Source organism: Oratosquilla oratoria, chromosome 19, assembly GCF_046742065.1.
Source record: "Oratosquilla oratoria isolate Oo_2021 chromosome 19, ASM4674206v1, whole genome shotgun sequence".
Classification (NCBI taxonomy): domain Eukaryota; kingdom Metazoa; phylum Arthropoda; class Malacostraca; order Stomatopoda; family Squillidae; genus Oratosquilla; species Oratosquilla oratoria.
The window spans coordinates 37,615,775-37,634,274 of record NC_134795.1 but is presented as its reverse complement, the minus strand read 5'-3'; the positions used below and the strand labels follow the sequence as shown (position 1 = coordinate 37,634,274).

The following is an 18,500-nucleotide window of genomic DNA, read 5'->3' as shown; positions in this document are numbered from 1 at the left end:
GGTGACTTATGTGCCTCCAAAAATGAACGCTTGGAAAGAGATCAAGCATATGAAAATGTTAGAGGATACAAGGCAATCATTAAACAAGATACTAATGGGAGGGGGTAATCTGGTAATTATGAGAGACTTCAATTGCAAAGAAATTTGTTGGGAAAACATGACAGTGCGAGGAGGAGATGACTTGTGGGGTAATGTACTACTGGATATGACCATGGAATACACAATGATTCAGTGGGTCAGTGAAAACACCAGATACAGAAATAACGAAGAGCCGTCGAAACTAGATTGAATTTTTACAACAGAACCTGAAATTGTGAATAAAATCCAATACAAGACACCAATTGGAAAGAGTGACCATATACTCATTGAAACTGAACTAAAGGAAGAAATATACATGGAGAGAAATGAAAAGCATAAGAAAGGAAGATTGATGTACAACAAAACCGACTTTGCAAAACTAAAGAAATTCTTCCAGAATGCAAACTGGGAAAAATTTGACATGGAATAGACAAAAATGGAAGAGAAATGGAATATCTTGATGGATAGTTACAATAAAGGGGTAAATAAGTACATACCAAGACAGAAGCAAGAGAGAGTGTACATTAAATGCTGGTTCAACAAAAGATGCATGAGGCAAAAGACAGAAGGGAGAGAGCTTGGAAAAGGTGGAGAAAAGATAAAAAAAACCTGGAAAATGGCAAGTCTATATAAACTATAGAAATGAGTATGCTATAAAGTGAAAAGAGAGGAAAAAAGGAACCATGAAAAGGATAATATAGATAAATGCAAATAGCAACCCAAACTATTCTATTGATATGTGAATGGTAAACTTAAAAACAAGCAAGAAATGGTGAAACTACGCCAAGGAAATATAGAATACACAGAAGATTTAGAAATGGCCGAAATCATGAAAAATCACTATAATTCTGTCTTCACTAGAGAGAAAACACAATATTGGAACAAAGGTAATGAAAGGCGATCTCCCACCATGAGCGACATAACAAGAGCACAAAAAGAAATACTAGAACACCTATCAAACCTTGACGTCAGGAAATCACATGGCCCGGATGGAATTGCAAATTGGATTCTAAAAGAATGCAAAGAAGAACTAACAGACAAAATACATAACATAATAAATTGCTCACTCAAAGAAGGAAAAATACCAAAAGACTGGAAAAACACTAACATTGTACCAATATATAAAGGAGGAAACATGGAAGAACCAACTAACTAAAGGCCAGTCTCACTAACAAGCACTATAGCCAAAATTTGTGAGAAAATCATCAAGAATAGATGGGTAAAACCTGAAAGACAACAATATAATAAACCCAAGACAATTTGGGTTCAGACAAGGAATATCATGTACCACAAACTTAATATGTTTCTACTCAAGATTAATAGATATAGTGCAAGAAAGGAATGGATGGGCTGACTGTGCTTTCCTGGACTTACAAAAAGCTTTTGACAAAGTACCACACAAAAAATTATTAAAGAAACTCGAACATATAGGAGGGATACAAGGGAACCTACTAAAATGGATGGAGGACTTCCTGATTGGTAGAAAGATGAGAGTAGTGCTCAGAGAAAAATATTCAGATTGGAAAGAGGTGATCAGTGGAATACTGCAAGGATCTATACTAGCTCCAATAATGTTTGCTATTTATGTGAATGACATGGATGAGGATGTGAAATGTTACATGAGCTTCTTTGCTGACGATGCCAAACTGTTAAGGAAAGTAAAAACTGAAGAGGATTGAGAATCACTGCAGGAAGACCTGAATAAAGTATGGAACCGGAGTCAGAAATGGGAGGTGGACTTCAATATTAAGAAGTGTAGCATAATGGAGTTTGGTAAAAGTAAAAACAGAATATGAGGGCAATATAAAATTGGAACCAAGGAGGTAAAGACGGAGGGATCCAGAAAAAGATCTGGGTGTAATCATCTCAAATGACTTGTCCTATGACAAACAAATAAACAAACTTGTTGGAGAATCCTACAACTTGCTAAGATCAATAAAAGTGGCATTTACATATTTGGATGAAGAAATTATTAAAAAATATTGGTCACACTGATAAGGCCTCGACTAGAATATGCAGTGACATTGTGGTCACCCAGTACCAAAAAGAATATAAAGAAAATAGAAAGAATCCAGAGAGCAGCAACAAAAATGGCACCCGCACTTGCAAACTTGTCATATGAGGAGAGATTGGCTAAACTAGATTTACCAACTCTGGAGCAAAGAAGAGAGAGAGGCAACCTACTGACCATCTACAGAATCATGAAAGGCACAGAAATACTTGATAGAGAGGACTTGTTAAACTAGGACAGGAGAAGCGCAAGAGGACATGGAAAGAAAAAAAAAATATTGCTACAGAAGAGATCTGAAGAAGTTTTCCACATAGAGTGGTAGACACTTGGAACAAACTGGACAAGGAAATAGTGTGCGCAAAAACCATTCATGAGTTTAAAAGCAAACTACACACTGCAAGATACAAAGGTGGGACACCATGAGCGTAGCTCCCCTTCTCGCAAAATACAACTAGGTAAATACAGTCTCCTCTTAGCATCCATTCCCAAATCTCTATTCCTCATTACACTTTTTAATCCACCAAGACATTTACTCACTTCTCTCAATCTACATTCTACCTCCACCTCCACTCCTCCCTTTCTTGCCACATCTGCACCCAAGTATCTAAAACTATCCACTTCCTCCAGTCGCTCTCCCTTAACCTCTTCACTCCGGGGCACATCGCACGTCTGGCAGCATTAGCTGCCCGACGTGCGATGTTGTGTCATAATAATCGCATTATAAAAAATAAAGTCAGTGCTCAATCGTTCGTTCTCTTTCACCCGTGAATTTTGATAACCATAGAAGATATGATGAAGCCAGTTTAGAGAGAATGGAGGTTATGTAGGTACGACTACAATAAATATAATCAAGACGCCGACGTCGGCATCATCGCGTACCCACTTGCTCCTCATGACGCCTACGTAGGCGTCACCGTATGGAAGTGGTTAATACTCACTTCCAGTCTGCTACTACTTTCACCCCTTGTACATCTAATCACCTTACTTTTACCCACATTTATCTTCAATTTTCTTCTTTCACACACTCTCCCAAACTCTGTCACCAACTTCCTCAATCCCTCCTCCGATCCTGCAACAACTACAGTGTCGTCTGCAAACAACAGCTGGCTCACCTCCCACTTTTCTCTATTTTCTTTAACCATCTCCAATCCCTGACTCACCACCCTTGCATTTACCTCTCGCACCACCCCATCCATATATAAGTATGAATATTATGAATATAGTATGAATATTAATAATCACAGAAAAAAGTTTTCTAGTCAATTCACAGCATATGGGGACCACTCAGCTACAACTACAAAATAATCAAGACACTGAGTGGAAATGAAATGGGTGGGAATAGGTATATGCCTTTTGACTTGGCTACTTCCCCTGGTAAGGGATTATTTTGTAGAGATCTAGGCCTATACTTCTGTATGACACTTGATTTGGCACTTGTTCATTGCTAATGTCGCAAATGAAAAAAAAAAATCTGAAAACAATTAAATTCACACGAGTTTAAGGCCCGGGGCGAATGTCCCAGGGTTATTAGTGTTATTTTAGTTGTTCTGTTGGGAGCATCAAGGATTCCAATTAAGGTTTACCACTAGAGACAGCAGTCTGCCCTTGAAGAGTCCATAGAGGCACTGAAAAAGGTTGCCAAATGGGAAGCACCCCCCCCCTTTTTTTTTTTTTTTTAAGTCAAACTCTGGGTCTAATCTCCAGAAAGACAGAAATATTCTATCCATCTCATGGAATGACTATGGATGCCAAAGCAATCAATCCTTAAGGTTAGTTGCCCTTTTCAGCAATGAGGACCATGCTAAGCCACTGTGCAATGGATACATCAATTGCAAAAAATAAATAAATAAAAAATAAATTAAAAATAGATATTGCAGCTGGGTTCCTGTGCCTTTGCATGTACATATCTGGAAAACAGATATTTCCACAAGGGTAATTTCTCAAAACCCACTCCCTTAGAAAACAGATACCTTTGTTCATTTTCTTGGGGATACTTATTAAAATCTACTCCCTTTTACAGCCACCCTGAACCCATATATTGGCAAGCAGGATGAGTTGGGAGCAGGCCAGGTTGGTAGCAGGATGACTTACAAAGGATCTTTTAGTCCATAACTAGGTCAGAAGCAAAAAAAATTCTACATACATACATATACCAAGGCTTTTTTTTCCCCTTACCAGGGGGGTAGCCAAAAAGGACAAGGCACAAAAACATTCCCACCCATTTCATCCCCGAAAACACTCCACACCCCTCCACCCTCCCTTCCATCTTAGCACCTCCTAGATGACGGGTCATCCCTGCACCCTGTCCACTGCCCTGGGTCAGAAGCAGTGTCGCAGGACACAGCACATCCACAGCAAGGCCGCTTCATTAAATCGGCGACCCCCCATATAAAGGAGAGGACGAGGAGAAATCCCTTCGGGCTTCGTCAAAAATTTTTGCTCACACACACTACCTCATCCCCATTTCCCCGTCCATTCCACCTCATGCATCACAACATTTTCCATATACAACCATTCTCCATTCACCCATCTTCTGTCCTCTCCTGTCCTTCCTCAACCGACATTCCCCTCTTCCCCAAAGCCCCCTTCACCTCATCCTAGGACGTCCCCTCATGTTCACTCCCTCCACATCTGCCTTCCATACCTCCTTTACTAGTCTTTCTTCACTCATTCTTTCCATGTGTCCAAACCATCCTAATACTCTTTCATCCACCCTATCTCCCAGCTCCCTTTCCACCCCTGTTCTTCTCCTCACTTCCTCATTTCTCACTCTATCTAGCCTAGTAACCCCCATCATACTTCTCAGACACTTCATCTCATATTATAATAATATAAAAATAATAAAAAAAATGAATAGGTATAGTTAAATAATAAACAAACAGGTAAATAGTAAATAATAATATATTGACATAACTAATAATAAATGAAAATCAAGCAAATAATAAACAAATATAAAATAAATGGCAGTCATTACAGCATCCTGCTTAGGTGCTTATCTAAATAATAATAAATAAATGCATAGGTATAGTTGAATAATAAACAAACAGGTAAATAGTAAATAATAATATATTAACATGACTAATAATAAATGAAAATCAAGCAAATAATAAACAAATAAATAATAACAAATAAACAAGTAATATAAAATAAATGGCAGTCATTACAGCATCTTGCTTAGGGGCTTATCTAAATGAATCTTAAAGCTTTGAAGTGAACTACATTGCACTGCCTCTGCTGGAAGTTTATTCCATTCATTAACTACACAGTTGGCAAAATTGTTTCTACTAACTTCCAAATTAAATCTATTTCCTGACAATTTGAGACCATTGTTTCTTGTCTGATTCTCAGTGTGAAATTTTTGTCACTTTTGATGTAAATTCCCTTTAGAGATAGATTAGAATCTTAAAGACCTGTATCAAGTCACCTCTGAGTCTATACTTTTTTACAGAAAACAGATTCATATGTTTTAGTCAATTTTCGTATAATTTATTTTTGATATTTGGAATCAGTTTTGTGGCTAGCTGTTGTACTTTTTCCAACCTGTCAATATCTTTAATGAGATTCAGTGACCATACAGAAACACCATATTCCAAATGTGGACGAACTAACGACCTGACTAGTAATCCTGTAACTGTATGACTTCAACAGACTCGAGTCAAGTCTACCTCGGAAGGGCAGTCTAGTCCCATGGTCACAACCAACCTCATATTTACAATCATCTATTAAAATCACTTGGTACAGCCACAGATTAGCAACCCAGTTGGTAACAGATTACCAGCTCAGCTTATAAATTTGACACAACAACCAGATTTAGGAATAACTTTATGGTAGTTTCACTTTATTAGGCCGATAGTTCATGTTGGATGCAAGATCTATCATCTTGGGTCTTTGTTATATCTAATTTTTTTTTTGTGAATAATGGATGTGTCATGGAGGGTACTGCCATTGGTAAAACTAAATAGGGTCTTGAATTGAGTTAGCGACCAGATTGATTTACAAAAAGAAGACTCTCTGGCTGGAGATAGCAGTGGACCACCACAGCTATGAGGTAGACCCTCTAAATTCTACTAAGCAAACCAAGTAAGAGAGGCCAAGGGCTTCAAATAAGTGAGGTGGTAAGGACCATGTTCCAAGAGTGAATATTATAATTCAGCAAATACCCTCCTGTGAGCTTCCATACGAGTGCATGGCACAAATATTTTGTTGTTATGTCCCCTGGTGTCTCAAGCTGTTGCCATGGTGAATGGATCATGTGGTTTTATGGGAGAAATGTGGTGTAATGTTCTATAATAATGCTCTTAGGCTTAGCAATCTGCCTTTCACTGATGATTGAGAAAAAGTGTAACTCACTAACTGTGATAGTCCAACAGGATATGGCCTTATTATGAAAGACATGGCATTTATAATTTGCTTTGTCTGTCATAAAGCCCGTATTCCAGACAGAGGCAAAATCAAGAACTAACAGGTTCTACATTACTGTATTTGCAACTGTCCATCTGCAAGAAAGCTATGGCGGCAACACTGGTACTTTCAACTTTGTGTTCATACTCGTTAAATTCCCTTCATAATATCTGTTCAAGCTATGTATGTTCACATTTTCTTTAAGCACTTTCATTGCAGATTACAACTATGTGCGGAAATAGTCCAGTACAACAAAACAAAAATATTAGTTTACGCAAGTATTTTTACCGCGGTCTGTCCCATTTGTTGGAGATAATTTTCTATTTATATTAAACACACAACCCAATCATCCCTTTACAGGCCTGTATTATAAATCAGATATCATTACCAACTTCCTTAAATCCGATGACAAACCTTCTGTCCTTATTTTCTACGAATTTTGGAAGCTAGTCGATAAAGGTTCCGTTTACTCGGAGAATGTTACCGCCAAACACAACGTCCGAAAACGTGCATTGTTATATGAACGTGTAATTCAATCTGATTATATAAATTTGTGCTCGTATAAAGAATGAGTTACATCATACTAATCATTCAATATATTTTTACTGTGTGTTTTAATGGGTACATCATTAATATAAATCCAGTGGGGTCAGTATAAAGGATTAAATTCACCAATGACTTCTATGATATTTTGTGATTTTTTTCCTGGGCTTGACAATATGGAGAAGTCACTCAATATAAATAATAGATCATTAATAAAATTGTCAATTTCCAAAAAGGCCAGATTTATATACATATAATGTTGCGAACGTTATAATCATATCGTTACGTTATTATATTTTATTATCATCTTACACCTTTCTTCATCACCAGCAAGAATTATTATTTGTGTTTCACTGCTTGTCAGCCCTAAATATGATTTTTTTCTTTACAACTACGACTTTTGTAATGATGATGTAACCCAGACGGATGGCGGGAAAATAATGATGCAATTATTTCTGTACTTCTCATTGCCAAAAAGCTTTCACTTCAAATGTGGAATATAGCAACGCTACATTAGAAAAATAATCTTGGATAATTAATATTAAGTTTAATCAATCTTCACAAAGAATAATTGTACATTACAATAATATGACTGCGTTCCTTTGTTGGCTGGTTTATGTAAGACCATCCATCCAAATTTATGTAAGTAAAATTAGATAGGTGGTGTGGAGACTCACCGCTGGTCAAAACCAGACTGGCCGCCACACAATTCTATTCTATTATATTTAATTCGGGAATAAGATTCCCACGGGGTTATAAGACGAGCCTGTTTGGAGGGTGATTCTGTGTATGAGTGTGTGGTATGCTACACCCACTCATACAACCACAAGATGTGCATACATATGTGATATATGTATGCACATCCCGGTGAATGCACCCTTTCTAACATTGTCAATGCATATACATATAATAATGATCATGAAAAATATATAAAGGGGGGCTGACACTCCACCAGCCGACGCAAGTCAAATTCGCTAAGGCGACTGTCGGAGGCCCTCTCCTCTGAAAAGCAGTTGCGGGGCAGTTCTGGACGTAGTGTTCTAGGGTGGCTTCTGGGTGGCTGCAATGATTGCATCTTCTTTCCTTGGGTGTTGGATTTCTCTTTATTTGCCAGAAACAACGGTCCTCCAGACGTAGATGGAAGAGCAGAGTTTCCACTTTTCTAGGTGTGGAGCGAGGAAGTACAAGGGGCTCGTAGTCGGTGACGACCCTGTACCACCTCGCCCTTTCTGATACCTCTGTCTCCAGTCTGTGCTGAAGGAACCGTTGTACCTGGTTAAGAGCCCTGGTGCGTAGGCGCAACTGATTTCTGCTAAGAGGGACGACAACGTCGCCTTCAGGTCTTTGGCGCGCCGCTTCTGCCGCCGCATCGGCCAGCTCGTTTCCTGGGATGCCCACATGCTTCGGCACCCAGTTGAGCGTAACACTCCTGCCTTGGTGGTGTAGCTTCAGCAGGAATGCTAGGATGGAGGTTAGTAGGCGTACATTGTCGCTGGGCTGTATCGTATCTAAGCTGCCTAACAAAGACTGTGAGTCCGTGTGGACCACCACAGGACCATTTCGAGATATTAGAGCATGTTCTAACACTCCTTGGACTGCTATGGCCTCAGCTTGGAGAGTGGACGCATGATCAGATACTCTCCTGCCAAAGGTCAGACCATCCGTCACGAAGGCAGCTCCCGCACTACGGGACCCGTTGGGGTTCACGGAGCCATCCGTATAATAGACCGCCATTCCAGGTCTCGACAGTGCGCGGATGACCTGTAGGGCCTGCGCTCGTACTCTTCCCTGGTCACATAACTTCTTCTTACTGGGAAGCTTAGTGACAACGAAGGTTTCAGGTATCGACAGCCATGGAGGTGGGGACTTGAACTCTGGGTGAGGAGAGCCCCTACCCTTCTCAAGGAGAGCACTGGTGAGCTTGAAGGAGTCCAGGAGTCTAGCCGCTTGAGATAGCCAGGTACCGCAGTGGATAAGATTATCCATTCGTCCCAGAGCTATCACAAGGCTCTGACTCAGCTCAGTTATCCTAGGGCTCTGGACTATCTTGGCAAGAAAGTCAACCTCCAGTCTTCCGACCCGTGATGCTAATGAAGGCAATGAAGCCTCCATCTGGAGGTTAACAGTCTTAGTCCAAGGTTGAGCTCCTAAGATAGTCATTGCTGCGGCATTTTGGCAGGGCTCTAGGTCTTCAAGCTTGGCAGTCGCCACAGTTATGAGAGCTGGGGCAGCGTTGTCCACCAAACTGCGGACTGCTTGCACATGAAATGTGCGAAGGACCTAGTGCGTGGCACCAAGTGCCTTCCCCGTCATTGCTTTCATGACTGTGGTTCTCCTGGAGATAGGCTAGTTCCTTCTGAAAGGTGAGGTTCCCATCAATCCAGACCCCCAGGTACTGGAACTGGTGGACCCAGTCCAGCTTGAGGCCCTGGATGGTGAGGTGCTCCCCCTCACTCCAGAGTCCTAACGCCATGGCTTTCGATTTGGTAGAGGAGATCTTTAACCCTAACCTGCAACATTCTGTCGCTACGGCACTTCAGCAGCGCTGGGGCCTGCTGAAGCACCGCCGCCTTCCAGTAATTATAAGCGCAAGGTCATCTGCATAAGAGATAACCCTGCATCCATTAGGTAGAGGTAGTTCCAGAATGTTGGGGACGAGCACATTGAACAGAGTAGTGCCATTCTCCAGCATTCTGGCCTCTGATATGTGACCCTAAAATCTTACTTTCGCAGACCGGTGACTGAGATAGTCAGCAATCTAAGAAGGCAGTTTGCCTTTTATACCCTTGCGAGCAAGGGTGTCTAATATCACAAGTGGACTGGCCAGCTCGAACGCCTTTTCCAAATCCAAAAAGACCACGATGGACGGTGTGCCACTGACAGCATTGAGGAGTGTTGCTATACTGTTTACTGTGCCAGTTCCCTTGCAATAAGCATGTATATGCTCATGTATTGGGCCTAGTTTCCACAGCACCCTGTTTAGCACCATCCTCCCTGCTGTCTTCCCCATGCAGTTTGTCAGGCTGATGGGGCGATAGGCACCAGGTTCCTTTGGCTTTGGAATTAGCGTTATGATTACCGTCTTCCAGGCTGTTGATAGCGTGCCAGTCCTCCAAGACACGTTTATCACCCTTAGAAATGCCTCATCACCCGCTGGCCCATGGTTGGTCAGCATGGAATAGGTGATGAGGTCCTCTCCAGGTGCCGTGTCTGAGCTGGTCCTGTGTGTGACCCGTAGCTCCTGAACCGTAAAGCTAGTGCCAGTATTATCCGACCGACTCATCATGTCCTCAACACCAAGGCGCCTCACTCCTTGTAGGTCCTGCAGTTTGTCGTGAACACACTGCGGGAGTGAGGTGCTGCTGGAGCGAGAGGGAAACTCTTGCACCAGTAGCTGCTCCTCAGTATCAGGGGCATGATGAGTGCGTCGCGGTTGAGTCCTGCCAGTTGCTTCACGGAGCTTGGACCATAGCTCTGCTAGGGAGGTGTGAGCGTTAAAGCCCTCACACCATTCAAGAAACTTTGCTCCTCTGGCATCTGCAGCCGTGACATGTGCGTCACGAACTGCAGCGCGCAAGTTGGCCAAATTAGTCTGAGTTCGGCGCAGTCGGAAAACACGCCTAAGCATGTTCACCCGATGGTTGGCCTCTCTCACCTCGGGAGTATAATGCCAACTGTTCTTATGTTCCCTGGGGGACTGGCGAGATTTTGGGATGGCTCTGTTGGCAGCCACCTGAAGGGCTGCAGAAAAGTCAGCCTCTAACGTTTCCACGTCCTGTGGTGGAACGTAAGAAGCTTCCCATTCTTTAACAGGTCTCTCAAAGGCTGACCAGTTTGCCAGAGCAGTCTTCCACCTGGGAACAGGTAATACGGTCGGTATGGGTGGTGCATCCCGTATGTGCACAGAGACACCGAAGTGATCACTAGTGACACTAGGATGCACCTCCCAGGTTACCCTAGGGAGGAGAGTGGCCGTCGCCAAGGTCAGATCAAGTCGTCCACCTTGCACGTGCGTCTGATTACCACCATTCAACAACGCAATGTCAGGGCATTCATCTAACATGTAATTTAAGTGGCGCCCAGCGACACTGGGCCTTTGAGGCGACATCAACATAGTATAGTGGGCGTTGAAGTCCCCTCCTATGATGAGGAGCCTGTCCGCAGTAAGAGCACACACTTCTCCAAGGTCCAGTTCCGCACTATGGCCCCTGTATATGTTATAGATGGTGTACGTTCCGTGGGCCCGATGGAGTCAAACCGCAAGAACTTCTACACCATCTCCACATCATACAGGGTCCATGATCTCACTACAGGGGATAGATGATTTGACTAAGATCATGCACCCCCTAGTAGTGGGTATGCGAGGGAGGGTGAAGATGCGATATCCCGGAAATCGCACCTCATCACTCACCAATGTCTCCTGGAGAAGTATGATATCGGAATCATACTCTTGCGCAAACGCAAGGAGATACGAGCTTTTACTGCGGAACCCGTTTATGTTCCACTGTAGCAACCTTAAGTGATTATTGAACAGGGCGATTCTCTTCCCTGTCAAATTCCATTACGTCCTCATCTTGTCCTCCCCGGTCAGAAGACAAGATGGGTTGCATTTTCCTCATCACCAGAAGAGGAGTCTTCAAGCCGAAGAGCATATTGACGCTGGGGCTTAGCAGCAAGCACTTTCCTCGTCTTCGATGATGTTGTAGGTGTCGCTTTGCCAATGGTAAAATTGGGTGTGGCTGGCTTGGGGGAAGTGGAAGGGGAGGAGGAGGAGGCAGAGGCGGGGGAGGAGACAGAGGTGGGGGAGGAGGCAGGGGAGGAGGGGGGTGGGAGATGAGGAGGTAGAGGGGGAGGGAGTCCTCTCCTTTCGCCTAGGGGTTTTGGAAGGGTTTCTCTTCTCTTTTAAGAGGTTGAGCACATTCTTGACAGCATTATTCACCATGTCTAGTGTCTTCTCTGCATCACTTTCCCCTAGGGTACTTGCGATCCCAGCGACGACACCAGTCACACTCAGACTGATATCATCTTCCCGCAGGGGGATGGTATCAGACGGATATTGAGGTGGAGGGGGCTGCCGTTCCTGTGCTCGTGAGGTTGGTGCTGGGGTGTGGGCGTGGGATTGGGGTGGGCGTGGGTTTGGGCGTAGGTTTGGGCATAGGGATTTTTTTGGGAGCTGGCTGTGTTCGAGTGCGTGTGTGTGTTGGAGCTGTGTTGAGTGCAGGAAAGTGCTCCTGATTGTTCAGATCAGGAGCACTAGGTGCAGGTGGCTGTGGTACGGTGGGGGAGTGCTTCCTGCTACCCCATACAAATGTACCGGGGGGGGGGGTAGGTATGAAGTCCTGTTGCTTCTCTGTCCTCTCCTTACAGACAATGGCCTGGGCTTTACGCACTGAACAAGAGGTATTGCAGAAGTGGTGCTTCTTGCCACAATTGGGGCACTTGGCAACAGTCTCAGTGCCAGCCTTAAACTTGTTAAGGCAAGTCTCAGTGGCATGAGACGTACTACAAATGCCGCTTTTGTGTTGCTTAGCAGTGCACCGCGCCTGGTGATGACCATAGCGTTGACATTTGAAGCAACGGAGAGGATCAGGGATGTACGTTCGTACATCATACCTGTCATATATTCCCAGGTCAATCTTATAAAAAGGTTCACCTTTATTAGTGATTAAAACCTGGTGCGTGGGCTTTTATCCCAACGGCGCATTCTCGTGGCTCCGATTACCTGACTGTGGTCTTCGATGGCCTTGGTCATGTAAGAGGTCGGGTGATCGTGTACCACGAGTCTGTGCCTCTTGTCTTCGGGATTGAGTCGCTCCAGGGTCAGAGGCTTGCCATCTAACGATGTGATTGCCTCCAGCTCCTCAACGAGTTGGTAGCTGCTTGGCAACAATAGCAAGTTACCATCGCCAAGGGGTCGGAGGGATACAAGCTTGCCATGGAGGGGGCCTTTCTCCAAAGCTCTCACCACTTCAAACGCCGTATCGTATCCTGCCGAGGGTACGACCTTGAAAGTGGGGAGCTTGCCACCCTTGTTACGAGGAGGGACCACCACCACGGCAGCTTCATCGTCTGATGGAGGCTCAGATCCTGGAGTGTAGCGCCGTCGTTTCGGCACGCCAGTCATGTTATCAGTAGCCGCCATGGCGGTACTGATAACGCTAAACTCTAAGTTTTTACGCGGTTCTTAACGTAAAAAGAAAGAAAGAAAAAAAAACGTAAATCTAGGGGGGACAGGGGACGCGGGCGCTCATGAGCGCGTCGGTACTGAGTCGCTTAACTCACGAAACCTGTCTACCTCGCAACAATCATGAATACGAGACCCGAGTGCGCCTAGACGCGCGAGACCGGGGTATGCTTCTTGAGGGTTTCCCCTCTCCCGTCGTAAAGGCAAGTTTTACACACCGCAGGGGCTATGCCGATCGTACGGGAGAGTTATGTGGGACATAATCCTGCCAGAGCGAGATTCCACAAGAAGGGGGAATTACCTCGGGTGCTTTCGAATAATCATTAGGGTTTGGCAAGTCAAACAGAGCTAGAGTCTAGGGTGAATGACGGCACAAAAGTCGTATCTTCAGCGGTGAGGCGATCCAGCATGGGTCTTCTCTCCATGAAATCTATCTTTTCTCTGTGCCTTCACACATAATTAATAAAGGTTTATTGTATAAAATATGTACAGGGATATATACATTAATATACAATGCGGGCAACAGCTCGCCAGTGGGTGGAAGGTGAGGGCGTGGGGAGGTCAGCGATGAGGGGGCGCCCCCCTGAGCACCCCAAGTATCACGTCCATGGGCATGTGGCGGACAAGGAGGGCAGTTCTCGTTGCCCGACTGCTGAGGAGGCTACCTTCTGCAGGGTGGGCGGGGGTCTGGGGCGCTGGTCGGAAGGCCTCCGTGGCCGGGCAGGGCAGTAGGTAGTGTAGCAGCGGGTGACGGCTGTGCCTTCCGCAGTGATCGCACTGTTATCCCTGGAAGCCGTCGTACAGCTCCTCCCTGGTGCCCAGCCTGACTCTCTGCAACAGTACGCCGTCCGCCCTGGGTTGTTGATGGAAGGCACCCAACATCTGATAGTCGGTGGTGGCGACGTACCAAGCGGCTTGTCTTTTTGTTCCCTCTAACTGCCGGTGAGTCTGGTGGGCGTGGTGGGCTGCGGCACGCCTGGCTCGCACCTTCACATACGACAGACGAGGTGGCACGTGCCTGGTCACGTGGGGGCCGCCAGCCGCTCTTCTTGCAGCAACGTCGGCGGACTCATTGCCTTGCACGCCCACGTGGCTGGGCATCCAGTGCAGCCTTACCCGACGTCCTTATGCGGCAAGGCTCTGCAGGCTACCCAGGATGGCGGTGACGAGTCCCACGTTGTCGCTGGGGTACGGCTGCTGGAGGACCTGCCACGCCGTCCTGGAGTCTGTGTGTAGGACCACAATGGCCTCCTGGCGGTTCTGGGCGTGCTCCGTCTGCAGGGCGGAGCAGTAATCCGGCGTCCTCTAGAGCAGTTCGGTCCCAGCAGTGTTGGCAGCGGCGCCCGTCCTGCCACTTTCGGGGTCGACCGGGCCGTCGGTGTAGTATATGGCACCGCCCAGCTCAGACACCCGCGCCATCGCCATGAGGGTGTGATGCCGCAGCTCCTCGGTGGTGCAGAGCGCCTTGCTGGCCGGTAGCCGGTTGGTGGAGAACTCTGCTGTGGGGGGCTCCCACGGGGGTGGGGCTCGGTAGGTGGGCGCCGGGAGGTCGGCGTGTTGCCAGCGCCAGCCGTCAATGTGGGCGAGGCTGTGGGTGGCCAGGGTGGACTGGAGTAGCCACGGGTTGCGGTGGAGGACATCGTTCCCTTGCGTCATTGCAAGCCGTAGTCTTCTCTGTGCTACTCCTTCGGAGTCGCACTGCAGGACCCTGGCCACGCGGCAGGCCACGATCTGTTCTACTCTGGTGGTGAGTGGCACCAGGCGGGTCTCGTTCTGTAGCGATATGAAGACTGGGGCGCTGTAGTCCACCAGGGAGCGCACTGCAAGTACGAAGTACAGTCGGAGGACGGAGAAAGTGGTCTCCGCTGTGGGTCGTGTCATGGCTCGCATTACGTTCAGCCTGACCCTGGCCCTTTCCCTCAGGTGGGCGACGTGGGCTGTAAAGGACAGCCACTTGTCCACCCATACCCCGAGGTACTAGTATAAGTTGGCCCAGGCCAGTCCGACGCACTGGACGCAGAGCTGACCTGCCGGGTCGGCAGCCCTCACCATCATGGCGCGGGACTTCTTTGTCGATTTTGAGGCCCAGCTCCTCGCATTTCCCGCTGATAATGTCGAGCGCCTGGTGCGCCTTCCTGAGCTTATTGCCCCTCCCGGTGACCACGAGGGCGAGGTCATCGGCGTAGCTGAGGAGGATGGTGCCATTGTGGAAGGGCAGGGCCACCAGCTGCGTCCATCAGCAGGTTGAAGAGGAGGGGGCTGAGGATACCGCCCTGGGGTGTCCCGTTCACCAACCTCTGGAAGCTGGACTTCAGGCCCTGAAATTTTACCTTGGCGCGGCGATGCTGCAAATAGTTGCGGAACCAGGCTAGCATCCTTCCCATCACGCCGTTCCTTACGAGGGCGGCGAGGATGGCGTGAGGGCTGACCAGCTCGAATGCCTTCTCCAAGTCGAGGAAGACAACGATGGCGGGGCGGTGGTTGACTTGGTTCAGCAGCGTCAGGATGCTGTCCGCCGTGCTCCTGCCGCGGGTGTAGCCGAAAACGTGGGGGTGCAGTGGCCCCACACGCCACTGAAGGCGAGCAAGCACCATCCTCTCAGTCGTTTTGGCTGTGCGGCTGAGGAGGGATATAGGCCTTAGCTTGGTGGGCTTCCTCGGCTTGGGGATTGGTTGGATGTCAGCCTCCTTCCACCAAGGAGGGAGGCATCCCGCCATCCACGATTCATTGCCTGTGGCCAGCAGGGTGGCGTACCCGGCTGGCTCGGCGTGAGCGATCATGGAGTACGTCACGCCGTTGGCCCCTGCTGCTGTGTCACGGCCCCGTCTCTTGGCCCGCTCCAGCTCCTGAGGAGTAAAGGGACGGTCTGTTACTTCAGCTTCTTTAGTCGCCTCCTCGATGGCCGTGTCGCGGCAAGGCCAAAACTGCTGCTGGAGACGGCACGTGCTACCCGGAAGCTGGTCACTGGAGCCGCGGGCGGTGAATTCGGTTATGAGCCTCTCGGCCTCCTGGTGTGGGTGCGGGTGGGCAGCGGGGCGAATCGGGGCGGCGCCGGAGGCGGTCTTCACGCTTTTCCAAAGCTGGCTTAGAGACGTGTGGTGGCTGAAGGAGGCGCACCACTTCAACCACTTGGCCTCCCTGGCCTTCAGGGACATCTCCCGTGCGCGGGCCACCACGTCCTGAAGTAGTCTTAAGTTGGTTGGGTTGGGGCGTCTCTTGTAGAGCTTCCTGTGAATGTTTACTCTGTGGTTATGCTCCCGCACCTCCTCGTTGTAGAACCACCAGTTTGGCCGGTGGCGACGGCTCGGGGCTTTCCTGGGAATGGCTGCGTTAGCAGCCCTCTCAATAGCAGCAGTCGGGTCCCTCTACCGCTGGTGAAGGTCCACGGGTGGCTGGTAGGCGGCCCACCATTCGTCGAGGGAGGCTTGGAAGCTGGCCCAGTCTGCTCTCCCAATGTTCCAACGTGGAGGGGGGAAGGGGGGCGCTGGGGGTGCCACTGGGAGGGTGTATCCTTCAACCATTATTAATCATCACCCACCACGCACGTGATCCACATGCTTGCAACAGAGCGAGACTTCCTCTTGCTTACCTTGCATTTCCCACGACATGCACCCCTAACACAGCACAATTTGAAGACAAACAAGTATAGATACCTAGTGTCACCAGACACGTATCATAAATCCTTTTATTATAACTGCCCTAGTGTATTACGCATAAACTAACATAGATATAATATACCTAACAATATCCACCAATTATACAACTAACCCTTATATATCTAAACCGTCCCCAATCCATAGATTAACGAGACTAACGCCCTTGCTTACAGCAACCCTTCTAACCCTATATATTCTATGACACAATTTGACACAATTTGACACAATTTGACACAATTTGACACAATTTGAAGACAAACAAGTATAGATACCTAGTGTCACCAGACACGTATCATAAATCCTTTTATTATAACTGCCCTAGTGTATTACGCATAAACTAACATAGATATAATATACCTAACAATATCCACCAATTATACAACTAACCCTTATATATCTAAACCGTCCCCAATCCATAGATTAACGAGACTAACGCCCTTGCTTACAGCAACCCTTCTAACCCTATATATTCTATGACACCCATGTAATGTTGGCAGAGCTGGAGTAGGTGAAGAACCTACTGCCAGAGGCTGGGTAGGTCACGAACCTACCGGCCGGAGGTCAGAGCTATCGTGCCCTAGGTCAAGGCCTGGCACTTATTGTAATCTCAAATGTGTTCTTTAAAATAAACAACGAAAACTGCCGCTTTGGAGTCTATCTCGCCACATTAAGACTTCCCTACGTAACCATACCATAACGGTATACACTGGTACACACCAGGTATACAGAGGGTGGTGAGAGTGGCGAAGTGGTCGCTGGTGAAGTTAGGATGTACTCGCCATGTAGCACCGGCGGCTAGGTCGTTCGAGGCGAGGGTGAGGTCAAACCTCCCCCCCCCCGGGTGTGGGTAGCCTCCCCCGTGTTGAAGAGGCGGATATGGGGAATGTCCTCGAGTAACACGGCCAGGTGGCGGCCCGTCTCGTTGGTTGGGGATGGTGACTGCAGCATGGGGTGGTGGGCGTTCAGGTCGCCCGCCACGAGGAGGCTGGTGTGGGCGGCGAGGGAGAGCAGCTCGCCTGCTTCCAGCTGATGTCGTTGGCTCCTATATATGTTGTATACCAGAAGCGGGATGCCCCCGACCTGCAGCTCTAGTGCCAGGACCTCGACGCCCTCCCTGCAGTGGACTGGGGCGGATACTCTGCGGTGAGGGATGGTGCTCCTCACCAGCGCCGTACAGCCGCGGGTGTTCTCTGTAGCAGGGAGCGAGAGAAGGGAATAACCCGCCACCCTCCACTCAAAGTCGGCACGCGTCAAGGTCTCCTGGAGCAGCACCACGTCAAGGTTTTCCGTGAAGATAGCCTGCAGTACTTGGTGCTTCTTAGGTCGGAGACCTTGCACGTTCCACTGCAGGACTCGGAGCCTGGGAGGGCCAGCAAGCTGGTCCTCATCGGCGTCTACCTCAGCTCGTCGACTCTCCATTCTGGTGGTTGGGGTCGGCTGGGTAGAGGGAGCGGAGGTGCGTGTCCCTCAGGTCGGAGGGTGGCTGGAAACCACACTCTGTGAAGACTGAGACAATTTCCTGCAGGAGCTCGCTCAGGGTCTCCTGCTTGTCGATGTTGTGGTTGGGGTTTGGTGAGCAGCTTCACCCGAAGTTGCATCATCCTTGCCATGATGCAGATGACGACTG

General features: G+C 47.5%; 2 protein-coding genes across 5 annotated transcripts in view; both read right to left on the bottom strand.

Moving 5' to 3' along the window:
* LOC143035843 (lymphoid-specific helicase-like) overlaps positions 1-7,042 on the bottom strand; it is a 115,578-nt gene extending 108,536 nt beyond the window's left edge. For 2 of the 4 annotated variants that reach the window (XM_076202902.1, XM_076202905.1), the window contains exon 1: positions 6,905-7,042. The gene's annotated coding sequence lies outside the window, so the exon portion shown is untranslated. Of the gene's footprint in view, positions 1-6,566; positions 6,587-6,878 lie in introns of those variants that run through there. The other 2 variants (XM_076202903.1, XM_076202904.1) reach the window with 2 other exon arrangements.
* Positions 7,043-17,668: 10,626 nt separating this feature from the next.
* Positions 17,669-18,292, bottom strand: LOC143035595 (uncharacterized). Its single transcript, XM_076202461.1, has one exon. The coding sequence runs from the start codon at positions 18,290-18,292 to the stop codon at positions 17,669-17,671; it is 624 nt and encodes a 207-aa protein (XP_076058576.1).
* Positions 18,293-18,500: the final 208 nt, after the last annotated feature.